At 34.8% G+C, this 15,254-nt stretch overlaps 1 protein-coding gene across 3 annotated transcripts in view; it reads right to left on the bottom strand.

Annotated features, from left to right (window-relative positions):
- The window catches only part of PPP4R3B (protein phosphatase 4 regulatory subunit 3B), a 63,715-nt gene that overhangs the window by 17,531 nt on the left and 30,930 nt on the right, over positions 1-15,254 (bottom strand). For 2 of the 3 annotated variants that reach the window (XM_027620726.2, XM_027620725.2), the window contains exons 8-10: positions 4,718-4,849; positions 3,315-3,417; positions 963-1,004 (exon numbers count right to left, since the gene is read on the bottom strand). In XM_027620726.2, the coding sequence (XP_027476527.2) occupies positions 963-1,004; positions 3,315-3,417; positions 4,718-4,849 (277 nt within the window). The remainder of the gene's footprint in view (positions 1-962; positions 1,005-3,314; positions 3,418-4,717; positions 4,850-15,254) is intronic. The other variant, XM_027620727.2, reaches the window with a different exon arrangement.

The raw sequence follows: 15,254 nt of genomic DNA, 5'->3' as shown, positions 1-15,254 counted from the left end.
GCAAAAAATATTAAACTGTGAGGAAATTTTGGAATCACTGCTTTAGAGAATAAATCTAGCCCGACTATTTTATTTTTCAAGAAGATTACACACATGAATATTTTGTGGAACTCTGATGCTATTGGGAATAAATCAGCATTCTTTTGATAATAGAAAAGCCATGAAAAATACAAAATATAGTTCTGGTATTTAAAAGATCCTTCCTAGGTTAAATGTAAGTAAAGAGTTTTACTTGCTTCAGACTAATCTGTATAACAGCCAACACCATAGCGAGTATTTGAACTAGTCCCTCACCATTAAAAAAAATAAACTCTCTTAATCCCTCAGTTCCCTAATTTTATTCACAAAAGATTTTGTAACAATGATCTACAGTCTTAATTAAATGTCTTGTTTTCACTTTCTCAAATTAGGACATGAAACTAATCATAGTATCTCTAACTAATCCAATCTCTGAATGGTCTCCTCATTTGAAACTGGCTCTCCTAGACCATTGATGAACCTGATAGAAAAGACAGGATGCTAGGTGCACAGAGCATATTTTCTATATTCCCAGGCCCATACCTGGTATGCATGTTCCAAGTAGAAGCAACAGTGCTTACGGTCAGATTCATAAATAATACCTAAGCATAATGCTGTCACGAACACTAACACTAGTTCCTAGCTGGCCTTAGTTTACTAGGTTTCAAAAATAATGAACTAAAATCCTCAACTTTCAGAGGTCTTTTCAAAAAAAAAAATCAGAAAACTAGCTCTAAATTTACAGTAAAAAACAAAAACAAAATTCCAACCAGTTTTCCATTTTTATATTAGAGAAAATGAAATGTTTTCCTTTACAATAGAGGAAAAGGTAAATTTTTAAAAAAAATATGCCTTTCCTAGCCTTGTATAAATAAATGCATTATACTCCGAGCAAAAAAAGCTTACAATTTATATTAGTTCATAAAATAAAAATTTATACTTACCAGGGCAAATCGTGCTGTTTTTGTTAGATCCAACTATATTATCTAATAAAAAAAGTTAAAGTCGGTTACTTCAGTAATAATTATTTCACATTTTCCTAGTCCTTTACAACATACAAAGGATGTCTTTGGTCATTATGTGATTTTACCTGCCTAATAACCGTTAAGAATTAGTTGTGAGGGGGGTGAAGGGATAGGCAAATGGATGAAGGGAGACACGGGATTCCAGTTATGGAATGTATGGTCACAGGGATTAAAGGCACAGCACAGGGCATATAGTCAGTGGTACTGTAACAGCATCATAGGGTGACCGATGGTAGCTACACTTGTGCTGAGCAGTGCTTAATGTATAGACTTGTCGAACTACTACACTGTCCACTGAAATTAGCATCGTGTGTCAACTAAACTTCAATCAAAAAAATAGTTGTTTCAGTCAAATATTATACCTGTATCTGCAATCCTTTACAGAACTGGGTGCAGATGAGGAATTGTTAAAAGACAATAAATATTGTGATAAAAAAGTGAGGTTACAACCAGAGAAGACACATTTTCTTTTATTTCTTAGTCATCCCCCAACAATTAGGATAGGTCTCTATATAGGAATTTCTTAAACTCCAGAATAACATGTTAACAATGATAATTTATGCCTTGAAGTTTTAAAAAAATAAGGAGGACATTGTAAGTTCTGAATTTTAGGCACATATTTTAGAGCACATTTGCATAGGGAAAAACACAAATGTCTAAGGCAGCATCATGTGTAATAGCAAAAACTAGAAACTTAAATGTACATTAGAAGCAGGATGGCTAAATTATAACATACTCATAGAGAATATTATGCAAGATTTAAAAATAAATAAGAACTCCAGGTATCAATATGGATAGATTTTAAAAACGCATTACGTAAGGGAAAAAAAATGCAGAATAATGTGTACAACAGAAATCAATTCATATCAAGCTTGGAAACATGAAAAATAATACATTATACTTGTCGTAATAATATAAACAGACATGGGGTGATAAACTTCAAATTCAGCATCCTTGAGAGATGGGGTGAAGTGAGAATGTGAAGGGGTGCACAGGAAACTAACAATATCTGTAATTTATTTTCTTTTCAAAAATATTTGAGAAAAAGATAGGGCAAGTTAGTTTTGATAAAGTCAACAGGAAATATATGGGTGTCTGTTATACAATTATCTAAATATTTCTGTACGCTGGAAGTGTTTTATTTTAAAATAAAGATTAAAAATGCATTTATTTTAATTTATACAAATGAAACCATTCTGTATGAAAACATTCTGCCAAATGCTTTTTTACCCAACTTTATATTTTCAAGAACTAGTTGACAGATTAAAATTCAGTTGTTTTAACTGCTATATAGTATTCCACTATGACTATATCACGTGTTCTTTATTTTCTTATATATTCTTGTACCCGTCATGTATATGCATAAATGTTCCCTAGGATATATTCAGAAATTGAATTGATGGTATTATGTAAGGTGTGCCCATTTTTACAACCTAATTAGTTTAGTAAGCATTCTCTTTAATTGACTCCCTTTTAAAATGACTCATCAGATTAACCAACACTCTCAGAGAAAATCCCCCCATCCCGCCCATTTCTCATTTCACCAGTTGAGTTGTATGCTTATCAAAAAGTCCTTTGTTTACACTAATTATCATTGGCAGTATGATTACATACTTTAAATATCACAGACTGATGAAATATAAAAATGTAGTATCTATGGCTAAGTTGAATACAGTCTAGAAACCAGTGTTGGAGCTGATGAATTATGAATGTAGTTTATGCATGAAAGATGACATGGAAATACAATAAAAAAATACACTAAAAAAAAAAAAGGCTTGCCCTTATACAAAATATCAGCAAATGAGTCAGCATTTAGAATGTTTACAGAGTTTATTTTTTTAAACTGTTCTCTGCTTTAACCAACTTTTTTGATTAACCCACCAACTTTTGATCCTTATGTTGTGAAATTAAAGAGCTTGTACTATATTGCCAAATTATTCTCCAAAATGATGGTTCCCTTGGATTTTCTAATGTAGGTAAAATACTGTTTACTCTTACCCCCTCTAGGTAATTAACAGTTTTGAGAATAATCCCCTTCTGTTAAAGTGTTTATATTTCTCTTCCTCAAGGTGTAATACTTTTTGCTACATTTTCTGTGTCATTCTCTAACATAGTCCCTCTGAAAAAAGGGAAATTATGATTTTGTACCGCAGTTTAAATTTTTCAGTAGTAATTTCCCTGTCATATAAAGCACTGAGTAGACAGCCTATTATACTACTTATTTCACTCTTTAAAAATGGAAATCATAAGCAGATAAGTAAGACACCCTACCCTTTTCACACTTGTCTTCTGAAGTATTGGTCAAAAGCGGTGCTGTGAGAACATGCATACAATGGTTGTAGAAGAAATTTAGAAATTCACTTTTTTCAGTTTTCTGAAACATACAGAATTAAAAAAATATTTTATTATCTTTTAATAAAATATCTTTAAGAATTAATGCAGGTCATATACAACAGATACTTTAAGATACCATGAGAGCACCAAAAAACTAGTTATATTCATCTTAATCGTATTTCTGCAGAACTGAAAAATCAAGTCTATTTCATATTACTAAATTAAAATGAAAAGATATAAAAAATTTTTCTGGAGAAAATTATTCAGAAGAATTTTTTTCTAATATGCTTGTGACCTGAAATGCAATGAAGAATCTATCAAGCAATGTGAGAGGAGCAACTTAACTGATGAAAATCTGAAAGTCCATATCCACACATATTCAAATCTGAAACTCCATTCATAGCATATCCAAATATGAAAAAACACCAAATTGATTTATCAAGTCATCTGAAACAGGATAGAATTTAGATCTATTTTTTAAATTTTAAAAATTATTTGGAAATTTGGAAAACAGTCCCTTTTTTTGGCCACTATTTTTTATACAATGGTCTTGAAAAAACAAGTAATGATTTAAAAACAACATACATATTCTTCTTTAAATATGAGGGAGTTTCCCAGCATTTTGAGACAACAATTATTAATATTTTGGAATACTTCTATAAGTCTTTCTGAATGACTTCTACTATGCAGAAGGATCATTCAGTATGTATTAATTTTTTTCATTATGATTAAAGAACATGTAACTTTATAAAATTTACCATCTTAGCCATTTTTACTGTTTACATTTCAGCAGTGTTACATATATGCATCCTGTTGTGTATTAATTTTTAGGAATGAGGCCAAGGACCATAAATAGAAATGCTAACGTTTTTCACTAAGATTTTCGCAGATTACAATCTTGTATTTTGCCACAAATAACTGCTACAGGAACACCACAGCTACTTGGATACCAAGTGTACAAATACTCAAGTATTCATTATTTTTAAAAATTGTACAAATTTACAGGACACCTGGGTGGCTCAGTCGTTAAGCATCTGCCTTCGGCTCAGGTCATGATCCCAGGGTCCTGGGATTGAGCCCCGCATCAGGCTCCCTGCTCAGCGGGAAGCCTGCTTCTCCCTCTCCCACTCCCCCTGCTTGTGTTCCCTCCCTCGCTGTATCTCGGTCAAATAAGTAAATAAAATCTTTAAAATAAATAAATAAATTAATTAATTAAATGTACACATTTAAAAAGATTTTATATTTACATATAATTTATGTATTTATATATAATTTATCATATCTTAAATCCTCTAAAACTGACTAGACCAAAACATCTTTATCTCAGAATAACTTCTTACATTAGTTGTAGCCAGCATGTTCTCTGGATCAATTAAAGTACGAAGAAGTCCCATTAACTGAACAGCACCTCCTAGCTCAGGATCAGTATCACAGATCATTTGTTCAATTACTACATTAATGAGAAGGATATCCTGAAAGAAAATGCATTTCCATTAGAACTGGTTTGGATATAAAACAAATATACCAGCTGAAAGAACAAAATCAGAACCAAAGTATAAATGAACTTACTTAAACTTTCATGTTTCTAGTATTTTTCAAAGTTCTATAAACACACTAGAGTGAAAAAAGCCCACTAAAAAAAGCAGAGCACCCTACAGCTGCAACATGAATGTAGGGAAGTGGAAAACAAAATCATTCACCAGTGATTCTTGTTCACTGGAGATTCTGACAGATTCTCATTCTAGGTTTCAGCCTCAGATACGAATTTACAAGTTGACTGAATAAGGAAGATCACACATCATCTGACCCTAAAACACAGATTATCTGAGCTTCAAATGAGAAAATCCTTTCCAGCAAAAAAGTGGGAAAACCCAGTATACAACTCTCCACAGGAGGCAAGTGCGTGCACACTGTGTTACATAATAATCTAATGCATCTAATCATAATAATCTAATGCATTAGGTTGCATGCTTTTGGGTCTTAACTAAGAAACTACAAAGCAGCTTGCAGACACAAAATTTGCCTTTTTGCCTGTATTTTTAAGAAATCTTGGAAACTGAAGTACAGTACAAAGTGACTGCTCAAGTCAAAGAAAAAAGTTTTGACAGCAACTCTGGTGATTTGAGAATATGTTTATTATTGGGGGAAGAAAGGTAGTAACTGAAGGAGATGAAATAAGGGAACTGCATGCAATGAAGATAAATTTCTTAAATTGGGAGAATTCTGTAAAGTAATAAAAATAAATCTTCGGTATAAAGCACTTAAAAAAAGATTTTATTTATTTATTTGTCAGAGGGAGAGAGAGAGAGAGTGTGCACTTGCACGAGCAGGGGGAGCAGACTCCCCGTTAAGCAGAGAGCCCGATGAGGTACTCCATCCCAGGATCCAGGGATCATGACCTGAGCAGAAGGCAGACAGAACTGACTAAGCCACACAGGTGCCCCCCACTATAAAGCACTTTTTGTTATTATTTTGTTGTGCTAGCCCCTCTAAACTTAACATACTGTGGTTTTCAAAAATATTTCCCTGTAAAGTTGTTTGTGTTCTTCAATTCCATTAAGAACCAACAAAAGCACGTCACAGTGACTTAGCTGCTTAAAATTAGAACCCTCACCCCTACCATGTTTCAAAATTTGAACACCAATGAATCAATTCTGTCATGGCATTAGAAACAGAATAAAATGTCTTCAAAGAGGAATTACGAATTATGAAATAAAATTCACAGAGCTAATTAATAAATCCAGACACAAGCCTCATTTCAATTAGAAGAAAAAGGTAGATTCCACATTAATCTGCTGTTCTTTTTTATTCTGGCATGATCAGCAAAGCTTAACTCATGAAAAATATTAAGATATTACAAAAAGGTGTCAGCCAATAAACTTTCTTCAGATCAGTGCTATGGCATTTACTTTACATTTATGTCAACGTGTACTACTTACATTCTACCAGTTAATTTGCTGGTTTGGATATAAAACAGATATTTTGGAATATCTGATAATTTGCTGAATTATATATAATCATCTTTCATAAGTTCATTCATTCAAAACTAGGCACAAAAAATAATAAATGATGAATTTAGGTTACAGCTAAATAAAATCAGAGTAGCAAGAAATACTTCTTAAGGTATAGCTCATACACTGAAATGTCATTTCATTTCATTTCAAACTTTTTGCTCTGGTCTTCTCTTACAGGCAGTTTCTCATAAACCCTGCTTCCATCAGTATCAATGCCAAACTCAGTCCCATAATTTAGTGACTTGTGGAACTGAAAAAAGCTGATTTATATATTTCATGGTGAAAGAGGTAAGAAAAGAACTGCCTTTCTCAAAGGCCTGTAAGACTTCCCTGCCAGAGAGAGGTATATGCACCATCGAATGCTATTCTTTAGAACATTTTAAGATTCTCCCAGGCTTCAGATAGGAAGGGCACAGAGGTCAGTAGATAAATTGACATCTCTAGGTTCAAAGATTATGCTTGAATATGGGGCACCTGGACGGCTCAGTCAGTTGAACGTCTGACTCTTGGTTTTGGCTCAGGTCATGATTTCAGGGTTGTGAGACTGAGCCCCCCAGCTGGGCTCTGTGCTCAGTGGGGAGTCTGCTTGAGATTCTCTCCCTCTCCTTTGGCCCCTCCCACGGCTCGGGCACGTGCTCTAATAAGTAAATAAATCTTAAAAAAAAAAGAGATTATGCCTGGGTAACATCTTTAAAATCCTTAAGAAGCAAATAGTTTGGAAGCCTACTAAATAGTTGAGGAAGCTTAATTGTCAAGAAAGTTTTAAAATAAACAAAGGTCCATGACTTCCATCTTTAAGACCACCACTGGGCGAGAGAACTCACACCAATAGAAAGCAGACTATGAAGATTATATATATCCTTGGAGGAAAGGCATCTTCTATTGCCCAACTCAGATGTGGCCACAGCTGATAATATCCTGAGAGAAGAAAGGCTTTGGAAAAAAATAGGCAAGGAGGAATTCTTTAGAGACAGCTGGTTTCGTTAATCAAGGACCTCGTGGGACAGAGTCTAAGCTACTGCTATTCAACAAATACCTGATGGAACAGTGCATCATAGTTATGAACGAATGACTGCTATATGTATGCTCTCCCTTTTCCCAAACAAAAGCAGTTTCGTTGTGATGTTGGGGGCAGATAAATAATCTTTTTGTTTATAGGTCACCGAAACACTAGGAGTCTTATCTGGACTTGAAAAGGACTACCTAATACTCTAAATATTCTGGATGTGGCACTGGATACAAAAGGGAATGGAAACTTGATTTATCTCCCTTGAGGGAAAGGTGAGCGAGGAAAGAAAAGTATGTATGAAAGTTAGGTAGCTAGAGAGGGGGACTGTGTGGCTGATACTACAAGATGCCAACTTAGTCTCTATTTTCTTTGTTTTGCTAGCAGAGCCCAAATTTTGTTCAGAGGCAATGTACTCAGCGAAAACACAATTTCCCAGCATCCTTCACTGCTAAGGGTAACCTACTTTTGGCCAAAGAAATCCAAGTAGAAATTGCTAAGTGGAACCTCCAGGAAAGTGCTTTAAAATAAAACACAAAAGCTTTCTAGCCTTCTCCATTATTTTGCTGCCTTTCTTATTCCTGGAGGTGGAAGAGCAATCTCAAAGTAACAGACATTAAAACCAGAAAATGAGGATGACTGACTCAAAAGATGAAAGTCTTTTGGCATCATGAGCTGTATAGTTAAGGGCATCATGGAGCTGCTTCATGACTTGTGACATGAATAAAACTTTCATTAGGTAAAACTGTTCTAAGTTGGTTTTTCTTTTTTTGTGTGACAAAAGCACTTAACATAATACCTACTTTCTCAGCAAAATTTTAAGTATATAATATTCTTGACTATAGGTACTATGCTGTACAGTAGATCTCTAGAACTTACTCATCCTGTATAACCGAAACTCTATACCCTTTGTCTAATATCTTCCCCATTTCCCCCATTCCCCATCCCCTGGCAAGTACCATTATTCTCTGATTCTATGAGTCTGTATTACTCATATAAGAAGTATCACGTATTTTTCCTTCTGTGTCTGGCTTAGTTCACTTGGCAAATTGTCCTCTAGGTTCATCGAAGTTGTAAAAAATGGCAGGACTTCCTTTCATTAAGGGTGAATAATGTTCCACTGTACATATATGACAAATTTATCCATTCATCTGCAGATGGACACTGAGGTTGCTCAGATGTCTTGACTACTGTGAATGCTGCTGCAATGAACATGGGAGGGCAGATATCTCTTTAAGATCTTTTGGATTTATGGACAGAAGCAAGATTGCTGGATCATATGGTAGTCTAATTTTTAGAGGAACTTCCATCTGTTTTCCATGATGGCTGCTCCAATATATCCCCATCATCAGTGTACAAGGACTCTTCTTTTCTCCACATCCTTGTCAAGACTTGTCATCTTTATTTTTTTATATTAGCCATACTTTTTTTTTTGAGGACATGTTCCACATTTTATTTACATTTTAAGACTAACTTTAATCTCAAAATTACATATCCATTTACCTATTTCCTTTCTGCTGATTGCACTTAAATGCATGGTTTGTCAAAGACTGTAAACAAATATTTACCATGTTTGTTACATGTAACACGCAGGAACAGCTTTTAACAGAAATTCATCGACCTCCCCCACAACACTTTTTTATTATAAATACAGTTATAGAAACAATCCTGGACATGTTTTTGATACTACTATAGTCAGCACCCATACCACTTCAAAAATTAACACAATTTGTGAAAATATTCATTGTACCTGCTACTTCAGACAGTTTCACCTGAAGCTCTTTCACTAAGCAAGATGGATAAAGCATGCCATTTCTGTTTTTCCTTCTTGAGATTTTTTACTTTTCAGAAACACACATGCTTCCACAGCATGACTCTTCTCTCCATGCTTTCACCTTGTAAACCTGAATTCTATTTTGGATACTCGAGGTTTATGTGTAAATGACAGTGCCATTGCCTACTACCTCTTGTCCTTCAAGTTCTTCCAACAAGCGAAAATTACAAGTAACTTTAACTCCTGTGGAGACTACCTTCTCCTACAACCCTGATACTAGCCATCCTAATAGATGTGTGTGTACTTAGGAGAAATGTCTGTTCAGTCCCTTTGCCCATTTTCAAATTGGTTTGTCTTTTTGCTACTGGGTTGCAGGAATTCCTTACATATTTTGAATATTAATATCTCATCAGCAATTGCAAACAAACTCTACACTTTTACTTCCAACCTACATACTATGTTATTGATGTCAGAATTTATTTTATATTTATTTAAAAAAATTTTTTTAAAGATTTTATTTATCTGTCAGAGAGAGAGAGTGCACGAGCAGGGGGAGCAGCGGACAGAGGAAGAAGCAGGCTCCCCACTGAACAAGGAGCCCGATGCGGGACTCGATCCCAGGACTCGGGGATCATGACCCAAGCCGAAGGCAGACACTTAACCAACTGAGCCACCCAGGTGTCCCAGAATTTATTTTTTTATATTGTGTATCTATTAAAAATTTTTATAGTTATAGTTATTCTTAATATTGTCTTTTACCTTTTATACGAGGTTAAAAGTGATTTATACACCATGAATAGAGTATTATGTTATTCTGTATCTGTCTATATATTTACCTTCACCAGTGAGATTTACACTTTCAAAATGCTTTCTTGTAGCTGTTTAGTATTCTTTTATTTTTTAACTTTAAGAATTCCCTTTAAGCATGTCTGGTAAGGCAGGTCTAGTGATGCCAGGTAAAGTATTCTCGGTTGGTTTTTTCTTTCAGTACTTTGAATATATCAACTCACTCTTTCCTAGCCTGAAAGGTTTTTGCTAAGAAATTTGCTGAGACTTATGGGAGTTCCCTTGTATGTGATGAGGGTTTTTGTTTTTTTGGGGTGTTTTTGTTTTTTGTCTTGCCACCCTAAAAATTCTCTTTGTCTTTGACTTTTGACAGTTTTATTGTGATGTGTCTTAGTGAAGACCTCTTTGGATAGAATCTATTTGAGGACATATAAATTTCATGTACCTGGATGACCATATCTCTCCCCTGATTTGATGCTATTAGCCATTATTTCTTTAAATAGGCTTCTGCCCCTTTCTTTTCTCCTTTGAGGGTACCATAATGTGTATACTGTTTTTCTTTATTGTGTCCTGTAATTCATGAATGCTTTCTCCACTATTTTTCATTCTTTTTCCTTTTAGTTCTCTGACTGGATAATTTCAAATGGCTTGTCTTTGAGTTCTCTGATTTTTATTTCTGCTTGACTGAGTCTACTGTTGAAGCTGTTTATTGCCTTTTTTTTTTCCTCAGTCAATGTGTTCTTTAGCTCTAGAATTTTTTTTTTAAGATTTTATTTATTTATTTGACAGAGCGAGAGAACAAGCAAGGGGAGCAGCAGGGAGAGGGAGAAGCAGGCTCCCTAGCTCAGCAGGGAGCCCAACATGGGACTCGATCTGGGACTCTGGGATCATGACCTGAGCCGAAGGCAGACACTTAACTGACTGAGCCACCCAGGCACCCCTCTTCTGGTTCTTTTTTAATACTTTGTCTCTGCTGAACTTCTCATTTTGTTCATGTACTGTTTTCCTGATTTCATTTAGTTATCTGTGTTCTCTTGCAACTCACTGAACTTCTTTAAGATAATTATTTTGAATTCTTTGTCAGCCAGTTCAGTTTTCCATTATCTTAGGGTCAGTTATGATAGTTTTATTTTGTTTTGCTTTGGTGGTGTCAAGTTTTCCTGATCTTTGTAATCTTGCACTGATGTCTGCCCATCTAGAGAAGCAGTTAGCTCTTTGTCCTTACAGACTGGCTTTGGCAGGGAAAGTTCTTCACCAGTCAGAGATTTTGGTTGAGTCAGCTGATGGGGTTCATTACTGGGGTACATGGACCAGCTACTGAGATGTGTGTGGTGGTGTTGAGAGCCCCTGCTCCTTTTCTTTGTTCTTAGCTATTACAAGGTGATACCCTCACTGCTCTGGGTAGGACCTGAAAGAAATGGCCCTCATGGGTAGCATTCTGAAAGGCTGGGGATGTCACTCAGACTCTCTCTTTGTTCTCCCTTTTCCCATGAGAGAATCTGTGGGCCCAGAGGGATCTCTCTCAGTACTGTGCTATGCTGACTTGGGGAGAAGTGACAAGGATAAAGTGAAACTGTTCTTACCCTTTTCAATGCATCTTTTCTCATTTCTGTGCTGCACTAAAATGCTGTAACCTATAACCTGGACTCTAGAAGTTGCATGGAGGTATTTGTGTCTGTTAATAGTTGTTAAATCGGTTTCTGTTGTGGGGACAAGACCTGGAATTTCCTATTCTGCCATCTTGCTGATGCCACTCCTGGTTTTTCTGATATATGAAACCAAACCCATTCCTAAGTAATACCTTAATTCCTTATTCTCCTACTTTCTTCTGTCATAGGTCAGGTCTTCCTTCTCCAGTTATCTCTCCTCCACAATGCTGTTAGAACTATCCTTCTAAAACAGAGACCTGACGAAGACATCCTTTGTTTAGAATGGTTGTAAGATAAAAGATTCACTCCTTAGACTGGCTGTGTAGGTAAAAAATATTCTAATCCTGTGCTGTTTAACATGGTATCCACTTGCCACATTAGGCAGTTTAAAATTAAAACTAGTAATTCCTCAGTCACACTACCTACATTTTAAGTGCTTGGTAGCCACAGGTAGCACGTGGTTACCTTGTGGTTACAGAATAAACATTTCCATCATCACAGAAACTAAACAGCACTCTTCAAACCTATTATTATAGTTTCGTTGTTAAAGAAAAAGAAAAAAAGCAGGATAATCAGACTTAGACCAAAAAAAAAAAAAAGATGCAGGGGAGAAAAGGTCAAAATATGGGAATTTCTCACAATCAAAATACGAATTGCCACATGCAATGATACAAAAGTCTTTAAAGAAGCTGGCTTCTAAATCCTTGTGTCAGATAGGTTTTTTACTGCTCTTAAGTGTCACTGGAATGAAAAATAATTTAGTAAAGAAAACACAAAAGAGACAGGAATCTACAAATATTCTAATTCTGTAATAAGAGTCAGACCTCTGCACTAAAATCTGCTCTGAAAATACATATGAAATCAGACTTGCTTTTGGTCAAGATGGAGTGACAGGAACTAGATTTAGTTTTTACCTGGAACAACAACAAAAAGCTGGACAAAATATATGAAACTACAGTTGGTAAGACAGTAGACACTGGCCAGTAAAAGACAAAAAGATGGGAAAAAATGAGATAAGCCTTAGAATACATGTCAGGCTCTATTATTATTATTACAATTATTGTATTACTGGATCTTGCCAAACTAAGTAAAAATCAATTGCTAAAATACTAGAATTCACCACAGATTTATAGAAATTCTGCCCCACCGAGCAGTATGGAACAGCAAGACAGTCTTTTTCCAGAGGTACACCCACCTCAGTAAATAATTAAAATTAGTCTACTACAATACATGACTACATCCACTCAAAAGTAATGGTATTTTTCAGAAACAATGAACAAATAGTTCAAAACAATTAATGAATGGTTGAACATACATCAATGAACTAAAAGTATTATCAACATTATATGTTGTCTGTAAGGCATGTTTCATTTCTTAACATAATAAAGCAAGCCCTTCTGAACAGAAGGAACAGCTGAAACAAAGGACCCAGCCTCTCTAACTGCAGTACAGCCATCTAAGATATACACTATCCAAGTGACCTTATTAACTCTCCCATACCTGTTTCTCCAATGGCAGAACACAGGAAATGGAATAGAAAATCACTGTAAGTTGGACCACTCTTTCAAAATTCAAGCCAGCTTGAGTTGAACTGTCTTATTTCTAACTGTTTGCAGGAGTTCCTTACTGGTACCATTAAAATACTGCACATACAAATCCAGTTTTCCTTAACCTGCTTCTCCAACAATGGCATTACTCAGGCTAGAAAAAAACTTATGCTCAAGTAAGTGCAGCTAAATAGTGAAGATATAAGAAAAACTACTGGAAAATTCCTTCTTAAAATCAAATGACTTGATGTGCAAATAAACCATTACAGAGTAACTCCAGTTAATATGTGTCAATGCCGGAGCACCAAAATCTAGAGAACACCCTCTTAAATTTATATATATATGTATATACAAAATTTTTTTCTCCACCTTCCCTTAAATTTATAGTCTTAAGAGGGCCCAATGACCTCCTTTCCATTGAAGTCTGCTTATTCCTATGTCCTCTCTTTTAACTTCTTTTTACACCACCATAGCAGCTTCTGCAACTACAAACTTTAATTCAGAGTCAGCCTTTAAATGCCCCCCCACTGTCCTGAAATATTCTGAGAAAGGGGTCTAAGTTAGGGGTTGGCAAACCACAAGACCACTTTGCTGGTTGCCTACTTTGTAAATAAAGTTTTATGGTAAAACATTTACTGGAACATAGCTACACCATCTTCGGACAATTCATATTACAATGGCAGGGTTGAGTAACTGCAACAGACACCATAGCGCTCATCAAGTCTTATCTTCTGGCCTTTTAAAGAAAGTTTGCTATCCTTTACCTAAAGAGCAACATTTAAGTGAGTTTAACCAAGGTTTCCGAGAGATTTTTCAAGGTTTTAGTTATTTCTAAATCAAAGTTTTAGAGAAATGATACTCCCATTGGTTTCATCACACTCCAACCTCATACTATTCTTAGAAGCACATAATGGTTTTTAAAGTACATTTTTGTAGGTTTAAGAATTTTGCTATATTGTAAAAAATAATCAGCAACAGAGGGGAAGTTCTAGGTACCTACATAAGGAATTGAGAGATTATCCAGGTTATCAGTTGGCCTCTCTACTTTCTGGCTGGGAAAGATAAAGAACATACTTATTTCATTGCTTCTAAGATTTCTTAAAACTTTCAACTTCTTGATATTAAGATACATTTTATAATCTATGGCATTAGACAGTTACCAGCCAATTAGAAAGCATGACAAAGTAAAATGAAATTTTCCACTAACACTTTCAGGTAAGATCAAGAAAATATTAGCATCCATGTTATCTTAGATTCCATAAATATAGTAAATAAGAGGAAAAGAAAGAATGACAGGAGCAGGAACATTATTCTGAAGTAGAATAAAAACTGATGGATGTTCTGGAAACATCTTTGTTCTTTAAATGTAAGAATTATTTTAAAAATGCACATGAAATTTGTTCTGCAGCAACTTGAATGAGGGCTAAAATAATGAGAAAAACAATACTTCTTTTAATCCATCTGACATGTCAGAAGAAAGCAAAAACAGCTCTTCAAATTCTACAGAACTTTATGGTCCAATTTCTCAAGTCTGTGAAACAGCAAAACAGTCTGAATAAAAAAACTTTAAGCTCATTTTTTAAAGTTGAGGGAATTCTTGATGTGATGCACTGAAGTAAACATTACTTCTGTACCATTCCTGACACAAAGATACAACCTAACTCAAATCATGAGGATATATAAGACAAATCCAAATTGTTGGGATACTAGACAAGAAAATTTTCAGTTGTGTCTTAGTTAAAAAGAACATTACTGGGACAACTGACAAAATCTTAGATAGGACTGCAGTTAGATGTTAGTACTGTAAAAATGCTAATATCCTGATTTTGATAATTATAATAGACAGTGAAGTAGATACTGGTAAAAAGGCACTGTGCAATCATTTCTGTGCTTTATTCTTCAATGATTTAGCAGAAGCAAATTAGAGATAAAACATTAACAACTGGGGAATCTGGGTGAAGTGTATATGGGAGTTCTTTGTACTATTATTATAACTTTTCTGTAAATTAAATATTACTTCAAAACAAGAAGTTAAAAAATGGATGCAAATTTAAGAAACATAATATGTTCAATAACATCAAACAGTTAAAATATCAGTTAA

Source organism: Zalophus californianus, chromosome 8, assembly GCF_009762305.2.
Source record: "Zalophus californianus isolate mZalCal1 chromosome 8, mZalCal1.pri.v2, whole genome shotgun sequence".
In the NCBI taxonomy this organism is placed as follows: Eukaryota; Metazoa; Chordata; class Mammalia; order Carnivora; family Otariidae; genus Zalophus; species Zalophus californianus.
Note: the sequence above shows the minus strand (reverse complement) of the source record. Positions and strands in the feature narration are given on the sequence as shown.